The sequence below is a fragment of the Arvicanthis niloticus genome, chromosome 4 (genome assembly GCF_011762505.2).
Source record: "Arvicanthis niloticus isolate mArvNil1 chromosome 4, mArvNil1.pat.X, whole genome shotgun sequence".
NCBI classification, from domain to species: Eukaryota; Metazoa; Chordata; class Mammalia; order Rodentia; family Muridae; genus Arvicanthis; species Arvicanthis niloticus.
Genome location: NC_047661.1, coordinates 118,751,341 through 118,767,236, shown reverse-complemented (window position 1 = coordinate 118,767,236; position 15,896 = coordinate 118,751,341). Strand labels below are relative to the sequence as shown.

The following is a 15,896-nucleotide window of genomic DNA, read 5'->3' as shown; positions in this document are numbered from 1 at the left end:
GTCAGTCATGTACTACCATTTCATCAAGACTTACCTTCATCTTAAGGTCCAGAACCCTCTCCTGATCTCTCAGAAGGTTTTCTCTTTCCATCTCCATCTTCTCCTTTATCTGGGCCACGGTTTCTGAGATGCTTATTTTTAGAGCTTCCATCTTTTCCTCATTCTCCTTTTGTTGCTGTCTAATTACCTCTAGTTCCTTCTCAGCCACCTCTTTCTTGACCTTCTCAGTTGTCCCACAAGGTTTTAGAGAATTAAGAAAGAATGATCAGAACTGAGAGCTACCCTCTTGATCTCAGGGATCAGGGTGATTTCATCACTATGCACTGATGCCCTATGTGATGGAGATGCACTACTGGCTAGGCATGCAACTGCAGTCCCAATCATAGTTTTCAGATCCAGAAGAGGACAAAGGAGGGAGGTCCTTGTCTGGGGATCCCCCTATTCATCAGTCATGGGGCTCTACAGGAAGTCTAGGAGACTTGAACCCTCTTTTGTACCTTCCATAGCTTTCTGACTTTCAGTGAGGGCTTTATCTGAATTCAAGATGGACTCTTCCATAGTGATCTGTGACTTCAGGAAGTTCTGGAAGACCTCACTTGCCTGGGTAGGAAAAGAGAGAAAGTCTTAAGCAGCAAGGATGTATTCTGCTGATGAAAGGGTTATCATTCCATGAAATGACTCCCCTGACTGTCGTATTTAAATCCAGCTTTAGTTCCCATGTGAGTCATTTGGTTCTTTGGCTATAACAAACCCTGTGCTCTTTGCTTAGATAAAAACACCCTCTATAGCAACTTCCTATAGCTCTCCAGAAATGTCACCCACTAGCCACTCCAGGTAACACTTCCATCCAAATTTGTTTGCAATTCCACAAATATATATGTGACAGACAGACTTAGGGGTAGATTAGTAGTCTGAGACCTTATTGGGTTTAGTGTTTACATCCTTCCCCTTCTTGTAATGGTGCCTTTGCCAGTCTGATTCTTTTACCTGTATGTAATATGCACATATATACCTCTTCAAATAATGTTCCTAGTACCTCAGACCCTCCTGTTGTGTTTCTGAACTGACTATACATATGCTCCTCTCTGAATGATAGTAGAAGTGTCTTCACCCATAAGTTAATCACATCAATACAGGTTCTATTTAACTGTTTTACCTAAGTATACATCCAATAAAATAGAAAGGCCAATCTAGACTCAAGTTGCTTTTAGTATATGCACAGTGTTGTCTGGTAACTTTGTCCTTCAACTGAAATTTTGTGAAGAATACCCATACTTAGCATCTTATTCCAATGTAGAATTGAGCATGCACATGATTAAAATCAGATGAAGTATGTGTGAGAAAGGCATGTGCATTAGAGATATTGAATGCATGACTTAATCTATCCTTCAGAGTAGTGAGCCATACAAACTATGGCCATAGTATATGCCTCTGCCTTCTTTTAGATCCATTAAATATGATCCAGGGTGTGACTTGGCCATTTGAATACCTTCACTTATATGGTCACTGTGGATATGGCCAGTGTACTCCTCTCTCATCTCTATGATTGCTTCACTCTGAATGAAGCTGCCCATCTGCTTTGGTAAGTCTGTGTGAGCCTCTCTGTTTATTGCATCCTTCAACTACACAATGGATATACTGTTAAGAAGTAATTCACCCTGACCTTGAGTTTTAGACTGATATTTCAATGAAGAAAATAACACTAATTCAACTTAGGAAATGAGTTTTCACTATGTTAGTGTCATCACCATCAGCATCATCAGTATCACCACCACCATCATTATCATCTCCACTGCTGCCTCTACTTCTTTAAGGTTGATAGCTAGTTTATATTTAACAAGCACACTCTATTGTCCATGTCATCTAAAACCATAAGATTCTGACAATAAATGCTTTTCCTGTAATAATATGTATTTTGGATCAAAAATTAACAGATTATTCAATAAATCAATGTTCTCTTTCTCTTGGATTTATATTATAAATCTCACCTCCAGAGGAAACAAATACTTAGAACTTATATAATATGATGCAGCAATTTGTGTATCTAAAGACTAGAATGGCCATGAGGTATTCACTCTGCTTTCTCTCCATAAGGCCTGTGAGCTTTTAGAAACCAAGAGCAGCAGTTCTAGCTCTAGCTGTGCCCTAGCTGCAGGACCACACCTGCCCTCATCCCTAACCTTCATTCCCTCCCTGGTAAGTGGAGAGGGCTAAGTCTATTTGATACCACATTTTTGTTTGTGGTATCAAATATCAAATGAGCAGAAACTCACACACCCTTGCTTCACCTTAAACTTAGAGCTAATAAACTGCATATTTTCTCAAGGTATTTAGCACATGACAGCTTGTTTCATAGCATTAAAAGTAAATAAAATTCTGTTGTTTTGAAGAAAGGGCACATTCTAGCACAATGAATCATGTTTCTATAAAAATTCTAATGAGAAAGATGCAGATCTTGAGATAAGGAAAGTTATGTCCTCTCAAAAAGTGCACGGATCAGGAAAAAAACACTAAGATGTATTACCACCAGCCTCTTCTGGAACTCCTGCTCATCATCCTTGAAGGATTGCTCCATGAAGACAACAATGGCTTCCTTCTCACAGGTTGCATGCACATCCAGCAGCTCCTGGAGTGTGTCTGTGGGGAGCCTCACTCGCTGCTCCATCTGCTCACTGTAGTGGGCAGCTGTCTTCTGCACAGCTGCTGAGTTTGTACACTTGGCCAGGGTTGTCACTGCATTCTCCAGACAAGGAACAGTCCCACTACCAATGGCATCCACATAGGTCTGCACTAGAATTCCCAGTCCTGATGAGACATCATATTTAGTATATCAATTTCTATTTTATAAGGTTTTATGGTCTGCATTCTTAAAAGACACATTATACTGAAGATGATGTTTTCTTTTTTCTTCTCCTTATCTTCCTCTTTGTCCATGTACATCTTATTCCTATGAATCTTCTTTCACAAACTATCATAACCTTCTTTCTTCTTCATCTATTCTTTTGATATTTTTTAATTCATTACATTTGAAATTAATTAATGATTCAATTATTATGTTCAGATGTTCATTGAAAGAATACTTTGCTGCTGAAACTAACTGTGGCCTATGTTGTACACTAAATGCTTTAATTTGTGAACATCCTTTAGAAATTGGACCCCACGTATCAGAATGTCTAGAATTTTAGGTTAATGTAGAATGAACTTGAAGTGACAGAGGGTAGGAAGAGACCAGAATGCGACCTTCAACAGACTGCATTATTTTCAGTAGCATGCACAGCAAGGTGCAGCATCTTGAAGAGGAAAATTGAGGAGTCTTCCAGGGGAGAAAGCTACTTGTGACACTTTCTAGGGGTGTGGTGAGAGGCTTGGAGTGAGGAAAATATTGCGCTCAACCATACATTTCTCTACAGTAGTCTCAAGGTTGAGACAAATTGTCTTGGGAGACAGGTTGCATTTACTAACAACTCTTTCTGTGCTGACTAATAAAACTGAGCAAGTTCACCTGTAACTTCCTACAAATCCTGTTTTACCACATAGGCAGTCTCTCTGGACACACTATATATGGACTCTGTGATACCACAGGGGTCCAGTTTTTACACATCCAGCTCTGCACAAAGAGTGACTCTACATTTTACTTTGAAGTACTCACTGGATTCACATAGCACTCATGACCTGGTGTATTTCCCACTGATAAAAAATAACAAAACAGCTCTGATTGATTTTTGTTATTAGCAACCAAAGCAAGGTTCTACATGCATTGCATGCCATTGGAGGCAAGTGATCTCCACTTGAAGTGCACCTCACCTCTGGTTTGTATCTGTTTGTTGATGTAATTCATTTTATTACTAGTTGATTGGCAGTTGTGGTTCTCCGTATTGGACAGGTCTTTGCCTATTCTAAGCACCTACACTATCTCAGAGCCTTCACATTAGCAAGATACTCAGGCAATTTGCCTATCCACCAATGGCTAAAATCCCCCTTTGTATATAATAAGGCTGGGTTTATGGAATATGTATTCAGCTAGTCTTAAGACTCTTAAAAATGAAATTCTATCTTTATTAGTGTATTATCTAGTCAATGGACACTGAGTTTGTTGGGAGTCACTTATATGAGCAGCGTATGACACAATCCAAGTTAATGGATGGTGTTGCTTAATTTAATCAAGCTCAGTGTTGACCAGTAGTGACTTCAAATGAAGAACAGATTTTTATGCCTATGATTTCCATTATTATTGGCACCAGACTTACATGAATAGCTACTGAACAATGAAAGTATGTACATCACCTGAACTTTTAAATTTAATTAAATTACATATAATTAAATATATATGATACGTGTCTTTTGATGCCAAATTGGATAGTTTAAATATTGGATACTCATTTCAGTTAAGTGCAGTAATATTGAAGATAAAGTCTCTATTCTTAGATCATTATAAAGGCATTATACTGAATTATAAAATTCCATCTGGAATGTGGCAAAATTATTGAAACTGGAGTTTGGTGGATATTATATACCCAAAGAGCATCCAGTCTAAAGCAGAGAGAACTGAGCAGAAAACTCAAGAGCTCCATTGACCTTGATGCCTCTTGGCAGAGTTTTAACCTTAGAAGAGCTGAAGATGAAGGAACAGAAATCTTCTGCCTGTTTCACAAAGTCAGAATCCAACTCATCGTCATGCAGGCTCTCCAGCTCAGAGAGCTTCTTCCAGTCAGTGGGTGGATAGATAGACAAAACATTTCTTCTTGGGGAAGAACTTTGGAATACAGAGTCGGGGCAGGTTGTAATTTATATCTTCTTCACTGCTACCTGAAAATATATATCACAGTAATAGTATGTTCAGGTGTAGCTTATGGATTCCTCTCCAAGTTTTTGGTGGTATGCATCTCCACATGACCTTGAGGGAGATTAAAACTATATGATTACAGCACAGAGTGAACATTTCTTTCTACCAGAGAACATATGAATTGAAATTGACAAATCAAGACAGATACTAAACATGAATCACTTCTTAGAAACAGCCTAAAAATCCTAAAGAGAAAAGCAAATCTGAACACCTGCATAAAGTGTAAAATCATGGAATTTCACCTCTCTGTTCTCCAGTCATGAGTCCCTGTACCTTTCTTGAGCTTCAGGGAATTCTCCAGGCACTCATCTGCTGTGAGGCTCTGTCCATCTGCTTCAAGTCTCAGTGTCACATCCCTCAGAGTCCACACAAAGTCAGGGAAGAAGCTCACAAACTCAGCTGAGTCTTCTACCCCATCACGGTGGTCAGGTGAGGATCTTGCTTGGATCCGACCTGTGAGCTCTGCCACATAGCTGAGTAGCTAAGGAAAAGTGGTGAATGACCAGGGCACCAGTCATCTCCTCCATCCCCACACATGATTTCCCATGTTCTGACTCAAGTGTGAGTCCATGAATGAGTACATGGAATCTTGCCTTGCACTGGGACTATTGTGTCTTCTATCTGCCAACATTGACTACAGCATTCCTAGAATGAGATGTTCTCCATCAGAAAGGATACTGCAGCTGGTCCATGGCCTGCTGGTTGATGACTCCCATACTGTTCTACACAAGAGTGCTACTGAGAAGTATAGCCAGGGCAAAGACCCAGCAGTCATTCTGGTTGTCACCCTGAAAGTCAGAACAGTTCTTTATAGATTAAATGTGCTCATGATGTTTTAGTTTGGTTTATTTTTTGTATTTTTGAGTAAACTAGTTATTTCTAATTAGTTTTTACTAGTTTGTTTGATGTATACCTTCTCATCATGCTAGGTCTTTTATGTCCATTGGTGGGTAATTTCAATAAAACAGATTGGTGGAGATTCCAAGTTCTTACAGACTCACAGAGCTTCCCTTCATGTAAGGTTTAATTGCCTTATATAACAGTAGTAATACTTAAAAATTGAGAAACTATTACATATATAAGGCTTTAAATTTAACTCACTTTTAAATTGAATCTTTTGGGGGATATGTATTATTCTTACCCTCCCTTGTCCCAGTCCAAGCAATCTTCCTCCTGGCTACAGAACATTGATAGTCTTACTAAATGCACAGTGCTGTTAAGTCAGAAAAAAATCTATCACATTCAATTTTCTAAACAGCTGAGTGTACACCTGTGGGGACGAAATCTTGCGGGCGGGGGAAGGGAATCCGGCGACAGAGTCTCAGGGCGGTCCGGCACCAGGGCTTCCTGCACCACCAGCAGAGGATCCCACATTCACGCAGCTGTTGGTGGGCGGGCCAGCCAGCGGCTGCATCGGCAAGGTTCCAGGGTTCCAAAAGCTGGGAATCAGGCGGAGAGACCATGGACATGTGGAGTCCAGTTTTCCAAAGCTTTTATTGTTCATGGCATGGTGAATGGATGTAGGTGTTGTGCGCTTCCCCCGCCAAAGGCCAGGGGAGACCAGTCTTATAGGGAAGGGAGAAAGGGGAGGGAATAACTTAATTAGCTACGCCCCTGGCCTTTTGATAATTCATTAATATTTAAATCTCTGGAGGTAGAGACTTGTTAATCACGCCCTCTACCTGTCCTACGTGACTGAAATTAACAGGTTAAATGGAGTTACCTTATCCAAGGCCCAACATCCCACCCTCTTTTCTTTCATAAAAGGAGGGGCAACTCTGTTAATGAGAGATGTGGACCATGTGGAAGTAGTCTGGAGTCCCAGAGAGCGGGGAGATAATATGCCGTCCCTGACAGGCAATGTCCTGTTGGGTCTCCTGGCTATCTCAAACCCAGCGCTCTATCAAGGGGGCCTAAGAACAGGGCTAAACATCCTACCGTCCCTAAAAGGGTCTCCGGGGTTTAAAGCCCGTTCAACCAGGCTATGTCCAAACCATGTCTTCACGGCCCAACATCTCACTGTTTTTAGTGAAAATTTTGGATGAGGTGGTCAAAATAAAACACTATGTAGGCCAGAGGGTGTAGCATAACTAAGTCAAGGGTAATGGGAATTGAGGGTAGGGTTTGGAAGGCAGGGAATCATTGAAACAATTAAATACAGATTGTACAGTTTGAGGGTAATGACATCTGATTAATCTAAATAGACATTATGTTTTCCTCACTAACATGTAACTTTAGCTATGTGACTTTGGCAAAAGAGTTCATTTGCAGCTGGAAGGTCTGGATCTGTCTTCTGTAGTGAGCATCTCTGGGTTCTGGCGTGCATCTCTGGAGCCTGGTGTGGGTCTCTGGATCTCAGCATGTTCTGGGGTCTTCAGTCAGATGAGATGGCTGGAAGAAGGCAGCTTGGCAGGTTCCAGGAGGTGGCGCTGTCTCTGGATCTCAGCGTGTCTCTGGAGTCTGCAGTCAGATGAGGTGGCTGGGAGGAAGCAGCTTGGTATCTCAGGCAGGTTCCAGAGGATGGCTGGACTCTGTTGGATCTGTGGGTATACCTGTGGGATAATCACAGCAGGGAAGGAGCATCTCCAGTAGGGAGATGTCTGTAGGCTGGATATGGAGCATTAAATTGCTTGGGAACAAGCACCTTATGGCCTGTCGTTAAGATCCTGGAAAAGCAAAGGTGTTTGAGGAAATTTAGTCTTAGAAGGTATCTTGGATAGCTGAGGGAGAAAAACAATGTTAATTTTGTATCTGGGATTGGCAGCAACAGTTTGCCTGTAAAAGAAATTAGTTGTTAATTAAGACTCAAGATATGGTGATCAGCACGTTGACTTAAACTGTGGAAGGAAATTAGATGGCTTTTAAACCTTGAAGAAATTATAAAGGTTGAAAAATAATGTTGGACATCTATCACAAGTATTAGAGAGAAAAGGCAGCATTAAAATAGAAAAAATAACAAATTTTTGGTTGAAAAAACACAAGCATTGTTGTTCTAGGTGTTCCTGTTAGGAAGAAAAGGAAACGTTTAAAAATTTTGGTTGAAAAACAGGAACGTTTGTTGCAGGTCCTCCTGTTGGGGAGGAGCAGTAATGGCGGGTTTAGAAGCAGTGGGGGGAGGGGCCTAGCTCTGCCATGTGGGGTCTGGGTGCACTGGCAGAGAGGTTCTGCATTCCCGCTTTTCTTTTTCTTAACTGGTAAATTTTAAATGTAGATAAAAGTAAAGGCCAACTTTGAAGAAAAGTTTAAGGCAAGCAAGAAGTATTGGGGAGGGCTAAGAGTCAGAAAGAGTGAGAGTCTGTGTCTATGGGAAAGACACGTGGAAGCTGGATTGGAGTCAGCAGCTTTGAAAGAAACTGGCAGGCAGCACAGGGGGCAAAGGGTGTAGGCAGGATTTTAGATCTGCTGCTTCAGGCAAGCTGGCTGAGCTAAGTAGCTTTAGTCAGCTGCAAATGACTGAGGGTGAGGGGAAGCATAGGCTGGCTAAGGAACACAGGGCTGGGTAGCAAGCAGGGTTCCGCCCTGTTGCTTCAGGCAAGCAGGTTAAGCCAAATAGCTGTAGCCTGTCGCATATGACGGGGGAGTAGGGAAAGAAGCTACCTGGCAGGGCGCTAGGGGCTAGAGTTTGGAGTTGGCGATTTTGAGAGAAAGAAAGAGAGAGAGAGAGAGAGAGAGAGAGAGAGAGAGAGAGAGAGAGAACGGTCTCAGCCGCGAGAAGGAGTCTCTGAGCCAAGGGAATCTTAGAAAGAGGGTTACAGCAGGTGCTGTGGCTTGAAAGACAGCTATTAGCTGTGAAGGAACCCCCTCTATGGAGCTGGGGGGAAGGGAAGAGTGGGGGGCTAAGAAGCCGCCGCCATCTTGTCCTTGAGCTGAAGAACACGTGGGGAGAGAGACCTAGTTCTTTTGTATTAGGCAGGGGTTAGACTATAGCTAAGAATCAGAGAAAGAAAGAGGGGGTAGGGTGGACAGAGAGAGAGATGTTACTCACGGTTTTTGCAGATACCAGCGGGGGGCGTTTGTGGAGCTGGCTCTGCGCACGTTGTCCACCACCTGTGGGAAACAATGTAGGCCCGTGTGTGAGTGCACGAGTGTGGGTCTCTGTCGCTGGTCTGCACCGTCCTTTGTCAGAGATAGGGCTATTGTAGAGGAGCAGGGGCTAAGCAGGGCACTCACAGTGCGCAAAGCAGACTCTGCGGTAGGAGTCTCTCGGTGGGAAATCTCCGTTTTGGGCCCAAGCCTCGGCGATGGGTGGGCGCGGCAAAACGGGAGAATGTGGGGGTCGTATGGGCAGCAGATCCATATGCCGAGATTGGCCTCCATCTGGGGTCTTGGAACTCCGGCAGAATGGAGGCAGGGAGCGCGCGGGGTGCGCTGAGAGAGGACCAAGAGACTTCACCTCTCGCAGGAAGTATATTTGCTTAGCAGATTCAGCCAGGATTTTTCTTGTAGACGCGTGGGTGGTCGTGCCCCACGTTGGGCGCCATCTGTGGGGACGAAATCTCGCGGGCGGGGGAAGGGAATCCGGCGACAGAGTCTCAGGGCGGTCCGGCACCAGGGCTTTCTGCGCCACCAGCAGAGGATCCCACATTCACGCAGCTGTCGGTGGGCGGGCCAGCCAGCGGCTGCATCGGCAAGGTTCCAGGGTTCCAAAAGCTGGGAATCAGGCAGAGAGACCATGGACATGTGGAGTCCAGTTTTCCAAAGCTTTTATTGTTCATGGCATGGTGAATGGATGCAGGTGTTGTGCGCTTCCCCCTCCAAAGGCCAGGGGAGACCAGTCTTATAGGGAAGGGAGAAAGGGGAGGGAATAACTTAATTAGCTACGCCCCTGGCCTTTTGATAATTCATTAATATTTAAATCTCTGGAGGTAGAGACTTGTTAATCACGCCCTCTACCTGTCCTATGTGACTGAAATTAACAGGTTAAATGGAGTTACCTCGTCCAAGGCCCAACATACACCTAACTTGTATGGCTTGCTAAAACCACAGTATCTGTAAGGGGCATAACTGTTCATTAAACACAAAGCCTCAGTACTTCAGTACCTAAGCCCTTAAGCAGCATTTTCTGTGGGGAAACACTCAAGAGAATGATTCTACTAACAACATCTTTAAGTATCTGTGTTATCTGGATTCCCTCACTTAATGATGACAGCCCTGTTCCCTAATGCTCATGGTCCCTCTAGAACTCAGGCTTCTGACTGTTTTCTGCCACATTATTTACCAGATTTCTTACCAGTAGATAGAAACAAAAGATATGTTGCAATTAAGGGTGAACTCCTAAGTATTTCAGAGATCATTGAGAGTTAAAGGGTTTAATCCAAAACAGCACTCTCCCTTCTTACTTTCTCCACATCTCCCAGGCCCTCAGTGTCAAGCAGAACTAAGGTGTGGTCGGGCTTCTGGCGATGAGGCACACACCACATCCAGATCCCCTTGGTCTGAGACTGCACAGTGGAGCCCAGAGAGAAGCCTACAAAGAGCAGAGGAGGGAAAAGTGTAGAGATTTTCTAGCAGGAGTTTCTGGAAACTGAAACAAAAGTTCATGTAAACCAAGGTAAAAACATGGTGTCATCACCTCCAGAATTGGTGTACATAGGTGAGGTTGTAAAAAGTAAGAACAAAACCAATAATTAATGAAAAGAAAGAAAAGTAATAGAAAAGGGACCTGGAATACTCCATTTGCTTTGGAAGTTTTCTGTCATCTCTGTGGCCAGGAGTCCCTCACCCTTGATTCATGAATTACTAAATAGTTTGTTACTTTGAAATATTTGTATAGTAAAATTCTCTATTCTCTACTCTTTTATTCTACAAGGCAGAAAAACATTACACTTTTTAAATTGGTAGTTAAGATAAATCAAAGAAATGTCTAACTTTTCTTTCTTTGATTAGCATAAGGAGAAGCACATAAAACTGATTTGGATTTTTTTGCCATAGACAACTTATAAAGCTCTTTAAAATGAATTAATCTTAAACATAATTTCTCTCTCTCTCTCTCTCTCTCTCTCTCTCTCTCTCTCTCTCTCTTTCTCTCCACTATATAGTACCAACTACCTTTGAGTATCCATCCTTGTCTTGAACTTTCTGTTCTATCTCCCTGTGCTGAAACATGATGGTGAGGATGGACTCATGGGAGCCAATATAGATTTGTTGGTGGCACTCACCTGTTCTCTTCCCAGCCAGCCTGTTCATCAGGTAGGATTTGCCTGTGTGGTAGAGGCCCATGATCGCCACCACCACCACAGGCTGTGTGATGGAAGACAGGATCTGCAGAGCCTTCTGATTGTCTACCAGTTGTTCTTTCACATTCTCAATGAGGCACAAAGGGACATCTGATGCCATGACCACTGGAATTCCTTGACTGAAGAGGGAAAAATGGGATTAATGAGAATTCCAGGCTTTCAGCAGAGCTAGCCCTTTCAGCAGACAGGCTGCTTAAAGAATGCTATGAAATTCACCATGCATTAAGCTGGGAAACAAAGAGATATAAGATGGATATTTGCATAAGTTTATAATGTCATATAATACTTCAAAGTAGTCAAGAGCTAAATATTTTTATGAAAATGTTTTGTCTTCATTAAAGGATTCTAATAACCAAACATATTCAGGTAACTTATGGTAAAAAAGAATGTTTTCTTTGACCATTCTCATGAACAGTTTACAGTAACCATTAAGCAGAAAGTAGAATATCTTTTAGTCAAATTCTTTACTTACAATCTATCTATACTACCTATTTTTATATTCATATAAAATATATGTGTGTTTGTTCCTTTATTAAACTGATTTTTTTTATTTTTAATTTTATGTATATGGGTGCTTTGTCTGCATGTTTCTTGGTATATCACTTCCGTGTCTGAAGGCAACAGACCAGAAGGCACCAGATCCTCTGGATCTGTAGTTACATGTGGCTTCAAACTGCCATGTAAGTAAGTGCAAGGAATTGAACCTAGGACCTTGGAAGATCAACATATTCTCTTAGCCACTGGGCCATCTCTAGCCACTGCAATTTATTTTTGTATGTTATCTTAGGCACCCAGGCTAGATAATTGGCTCCTGACTTCAATGAACTATTTAGATTCATTGATGACATTACAAGCTTAAGGCAAACCTAGGATATTTGAAACCTTGACTTTAAACAACAAACCAATCTTAATTCATACCAATGATTGTTGTTTACAGATATTACTTTATTTTCTTAACAGTTGTCATGAAGTATTTTCTGGTAAAACATGGCTCTCATTTTCTTTATACATCATGCTGTTTACAAAGTGTATATAAATATCTTACTCTTGTATTAATGTAGCTTTAAACACTTGTAAACTCTGAGGTTAAGAAACAAGTAAGGTTCATTTGGTAGAGCTTTAAATTCCATTCCCAATTTGCTTTACTGTTCTGTCTTTACTGCTTTGACTTTGGTAGCAAAATCTTAGTGCTGTGGACTCTGTTTTAGGAGACAAAGTTAAAAATCTCTTGAGTTCATATTGGTAGATTTTTCCTTTCATGAGTATGAAGTGTCCTTATCTTTTTTGATAACTTTAGTTTGAAACTCAATTTTATTTGATATTAAAATGGCTACTCCAGCTTGTTTCTTGGGACCATTTGCTTAAAAGATTGTTTTCCATCTTTTTACTCTGAGGCAATCTCTGTCTCTGTCACTGAGGTGCGTTTCCTATATGCAGCAAAATTCTGGGTCCTGTTTAGGTATCCAGTTTGTTAGTCTACATCGTTTTATTGGGGAATTGAGTCCATTGATGTTAAGAGATATTAAGGAAAATGATTGTTGTTTCTTGTTATTTTTGTTATTAGAGGTGGAATTATGTTTGTGTAGCTATCTTTTTTTGGGTTTGCTGGAAGATTACTTTCTTGCTTTTTTTAGGTTGTAGTTTCCCTCCTTATGTTGGAGTTTTTCATCTATTATCCTTTGTAGGGCTGGATTTGTGGAAAGATAGTTGTAAACTTGGTTTTTTTGTGGAATATCTTGATTTCTCCATCTATAGTAATTGAGAGTTTTGCTGGGTATAGTAGTCTGGGCTGGCATTTGTGTTTTCTTAGTGTCTGTATGATACCAGTCCAGGATCTTCTGGCTTTTATAGTCTCTGGTGAGAAGTCTGGTGTAATTCTTATAGGTCTGCTTTTATATGTTACTTGACTTTTTTCCCTTACTGCTTTAAATATTTTTCTTTGTGTATTAGATGTTTTGATTATGTGACAGGAGGAATTTCTTTTCTGGTCTAGTCTATTTGGAGTTCTGTAGGCTCCTTGTATGTCCATGGGCATCTCTTTTTTTAGGTTTGGGAAGTTTTCCTCTATAATTTTTGAAGATATTTACTGGCCCTTTAAGTTGGGAATCTTCACTCTCATCCTTTGGAATTGATTCTGAACCAATTTCACTATTTGCAGATTATATGATAGTATACTTAAGTGATCCCAAAACTTCTACCAGAGAACTCCTAAGCCTGATAAACAACTGTACCAAAGTGCCTGGGGTATAAAATTAACTCAAACAAATCAGTAGCCTTCCTCTACTCAAAAGATAAACTGGCTGAGAAAGAAATTATGAAAATGACACCCTTCACAATAGTCACAAATAATATAAAATACCTTGGTGTGAATATAACCAAGCAAGTAAAAGACCTGTATGACAAGAACTTCAAGTCCCTGAAGAAAGAAATTGAAGCAGATCTCAGAAGATGGAAAGATCTCCCATGCTCATGAATTGGAAGGATCAATATAGTAAAAATGGCTATGTTGCTGAAAGCAATCTACAGATTTAATGCAATCCACATCAAAATTCCCACTCAATTCTTCACGAATATAGAAAGAACAATCTTAAAATTAATTTAAAATAACAAAAAATACAGGATAGCAACAACTACTTTCAAAGATAAAAGAGTTTCTGGGGGAATCACCATCTCTGACTTCATGCTGAACTGCAAACCAATCGTGATTAAAAACTGCATGGTATTGGGACAGAGACAGGCAGGAGGATCAGTGGAAAAGAATAGAAGACCTAGAAATGAATCCCCATACCTCTGGTCACTTGGTCTTTAACAAAAGAGCTAAAATCATCCAGTGGAATAAAGCGTTTTCAACAAATGGTGCTGGTCCAACTTGAGGTTAGCATGTAGAAGAATGCAAATTGATCCATACTTATCTCCTTGTAGAAAGCTCAATTCCAAGTGGATCAAGAACCTCACCATAAAACCAGATACACTGAAACTAATAGAAGAGAAAATGGGGAAACGCCTTAAACACATGGGCACAGGGGAAAAGTTCCTGAACAGAACACCAATGGCTTGTGCTCTAAGATCAAGAATTGACAAATGGGACCTCATAAAACTGCAAAGCTTCTGCAAAGCAAAGGACACCAACAACCAACAGATTGGGAAAAGATCTTTACCAATCCTCCATTTGATAGAGGGATAATATCCAAGGTATACAAAGAACTGAAGAAATTAGTCTAGACAATCAAATAACCCTATTAAAATTGGGTACAGAGTTGAACAAAGAATTCTCAACTGAGAAAACTCAAATGGTTGGGAAGTACCTAAAGAAGTGTTCAGCATCTATAGTCATCAGGGAAATGAAAATGAAAACAGCACTGAGATTCCACCTCACACCAGTCAGAATGGCTAAGATCAAAAACACAGGTGGCAGCAGATTTTGGCGAGGATATGGAGAAAAAAACCACTCCACCATTGTTGGTGGGATAGTAAGCTGGTACAACCACTATGGAAATCAGTCTGGCAGTACCTCAGAAATTTGAACATAGCGTTACCTAAGGACCCAGCTATACCACTCCTGGGCATATACCCAAAAGATGTTCCAACATACAACAGGGACACATGCTCCATTATGTTCATAGTAGCCTTATTTATAATAACCAGAAGTTGGAAAAAAACTCAGATGTCCCCCAACAGAGAAATGCATTCAGAAAATGTGCTACATTTACACAATGGAGTACTACCCAGCTATTAAAAACAATGAGTTCATGAAATTCTTAGGCAAATGGATGGAACTGGAAAATAAGATCCTGAGTTAGGTGACCCAATCACAAAAAACACACATGTTATGCACTCACTGATAAGTGGATATTAGCCCAAAAGCTCACAATACCTAAGACACAATGCATAGTCCACATGAAACTCAAGACAAAGAAGGAAGACCAAAGTGTGGGTGCTTTGGTCCTTTTAAAAAGGAGTATTAAAATACTCAACCAGAGCTCCCAGGGTCTAAACCTCCAGCCTGAGAGCACAAAGGGGTGGGATCATGGTGCCACCTGTATAGGTAATTAAGGGTGGCCTTGTCAGGTATCCATGGAAGTGGAGGGCCTTGATCCCCGAATGTTGGGGGCCGACTTTTAGCAGAAAGCGGCTATCAGCTTTGCAGCCATCTTGAGCCATATACCTTGACATGAGAATTGTATTACAATAGCCTACAACACCTGAGCACACTCTGATAACATCTTACTTTGGATACCCAGGACTTTCCTTGGGTGTGTGAGATTAAAGGTGTGTGAGATTAAAGGTGTGTGACTTAAGAGTGTGAGTTAGAGATCAGATTTAGAGACAAGCCCTAAGGGCATGATTAAAGGTATGACTTAGAGGCATGGCTTAGAAGTGAGACATATAACAGGTGAGAATCAGACACTTTAGACAGTACAACTTGGAGAACAATTTGGAGTAACAGAGATTCAGACACTAAGAGTAGGAGTAGACATTAGACACTCAGAAGAGAACAAGAGGAGTACAACTAGAAACTAGAAGGAATACAACTAGGAACTAGGAACTAGGAACTCAAGACTTGGGACTTGGACTAGGAAGAGAGAATGAAGAATAAACGGGATTGAATCACACTCTCTCTGGTTTGCATTCTTCCAGTGCGTCCTCACTCTCTCTCTTGCTGGACCCTGACCCACGGACTGGAGTAGCAGCTTGGGCCAGGAAACAGTGGCTGCAAGCGCTGAGTGGAGAGGGCCACAACATTTTAGGCCACCCAAAGTGGGGCAGCTCGGGCCTCAACACCCAAAAGTTTGGATTTCCCTATTGTTGGGGAATTT

The 15,896-nt window shown here is 41.3% G+C and overlaps 1 protein-coding gene and 1 long non-coding RNA gene across 2 annotated transcripts; both read right to left on the bottom strand.

Moving 5' to 3' along the window:
* Positions 1–5,113: 5,113 nt before the first annotated feature.
* LOC117707452 (uncharacterized) lies at positions 5,114–5,640 on the bottom strand. The gene is made up of 2 exons (XR_013110159.1): positions 5,522–5,640; positions 5,114–5,316 (listed from the first exon to the last, which is right to left on the bottom strand). It is a non-coding gene; the product is annotated as an uncharacterized LOC117707452 (long non-coding RNA).
* Positions 5,641–6,371: 731 nt separating this feature from the next.
* On the bottom strand, positions 6,372–9,506 carry LOC143442147 (uncharacterized). Its single transcript, XM_076933321.1, has 2 exons — positions 9,014–9,506; positions 6,372–8,890 (listed from the first exon to the last, which is right to left on the bottom strand). Exons 1-2 carry the CDS (start codon positions 9,426–9,428, stop codon positions 8,778–8,780), a joined length of 528 nt encoding a protein of 175 aa, XP_076789436.1. The 5' UTR covers positions 9,429–9,506; the 3' UTR covers positions 6,372–8,777.
* Positions 9,507–15,896: the final 6,390 nt, after the last annotated feature.

Excerpts from the sequence above, each read along its gene's own strand:
- LOC143442147 (XM_076933321.1), bottom strand. The coding sequence starts at position 9,428 with ATGTGGGATCCTCTGCTGGTGGCGCAGAAAGCCCTGGTGCCGGACCGC. Across the intron at positions 8,891-9,013 it reads CAGAGTCTGCTTTGCGCACT|GTGGTGGACAACGTGCGCAG; the intron begins GTGAGTGCCCTG and ends TGTTTCCCACAG.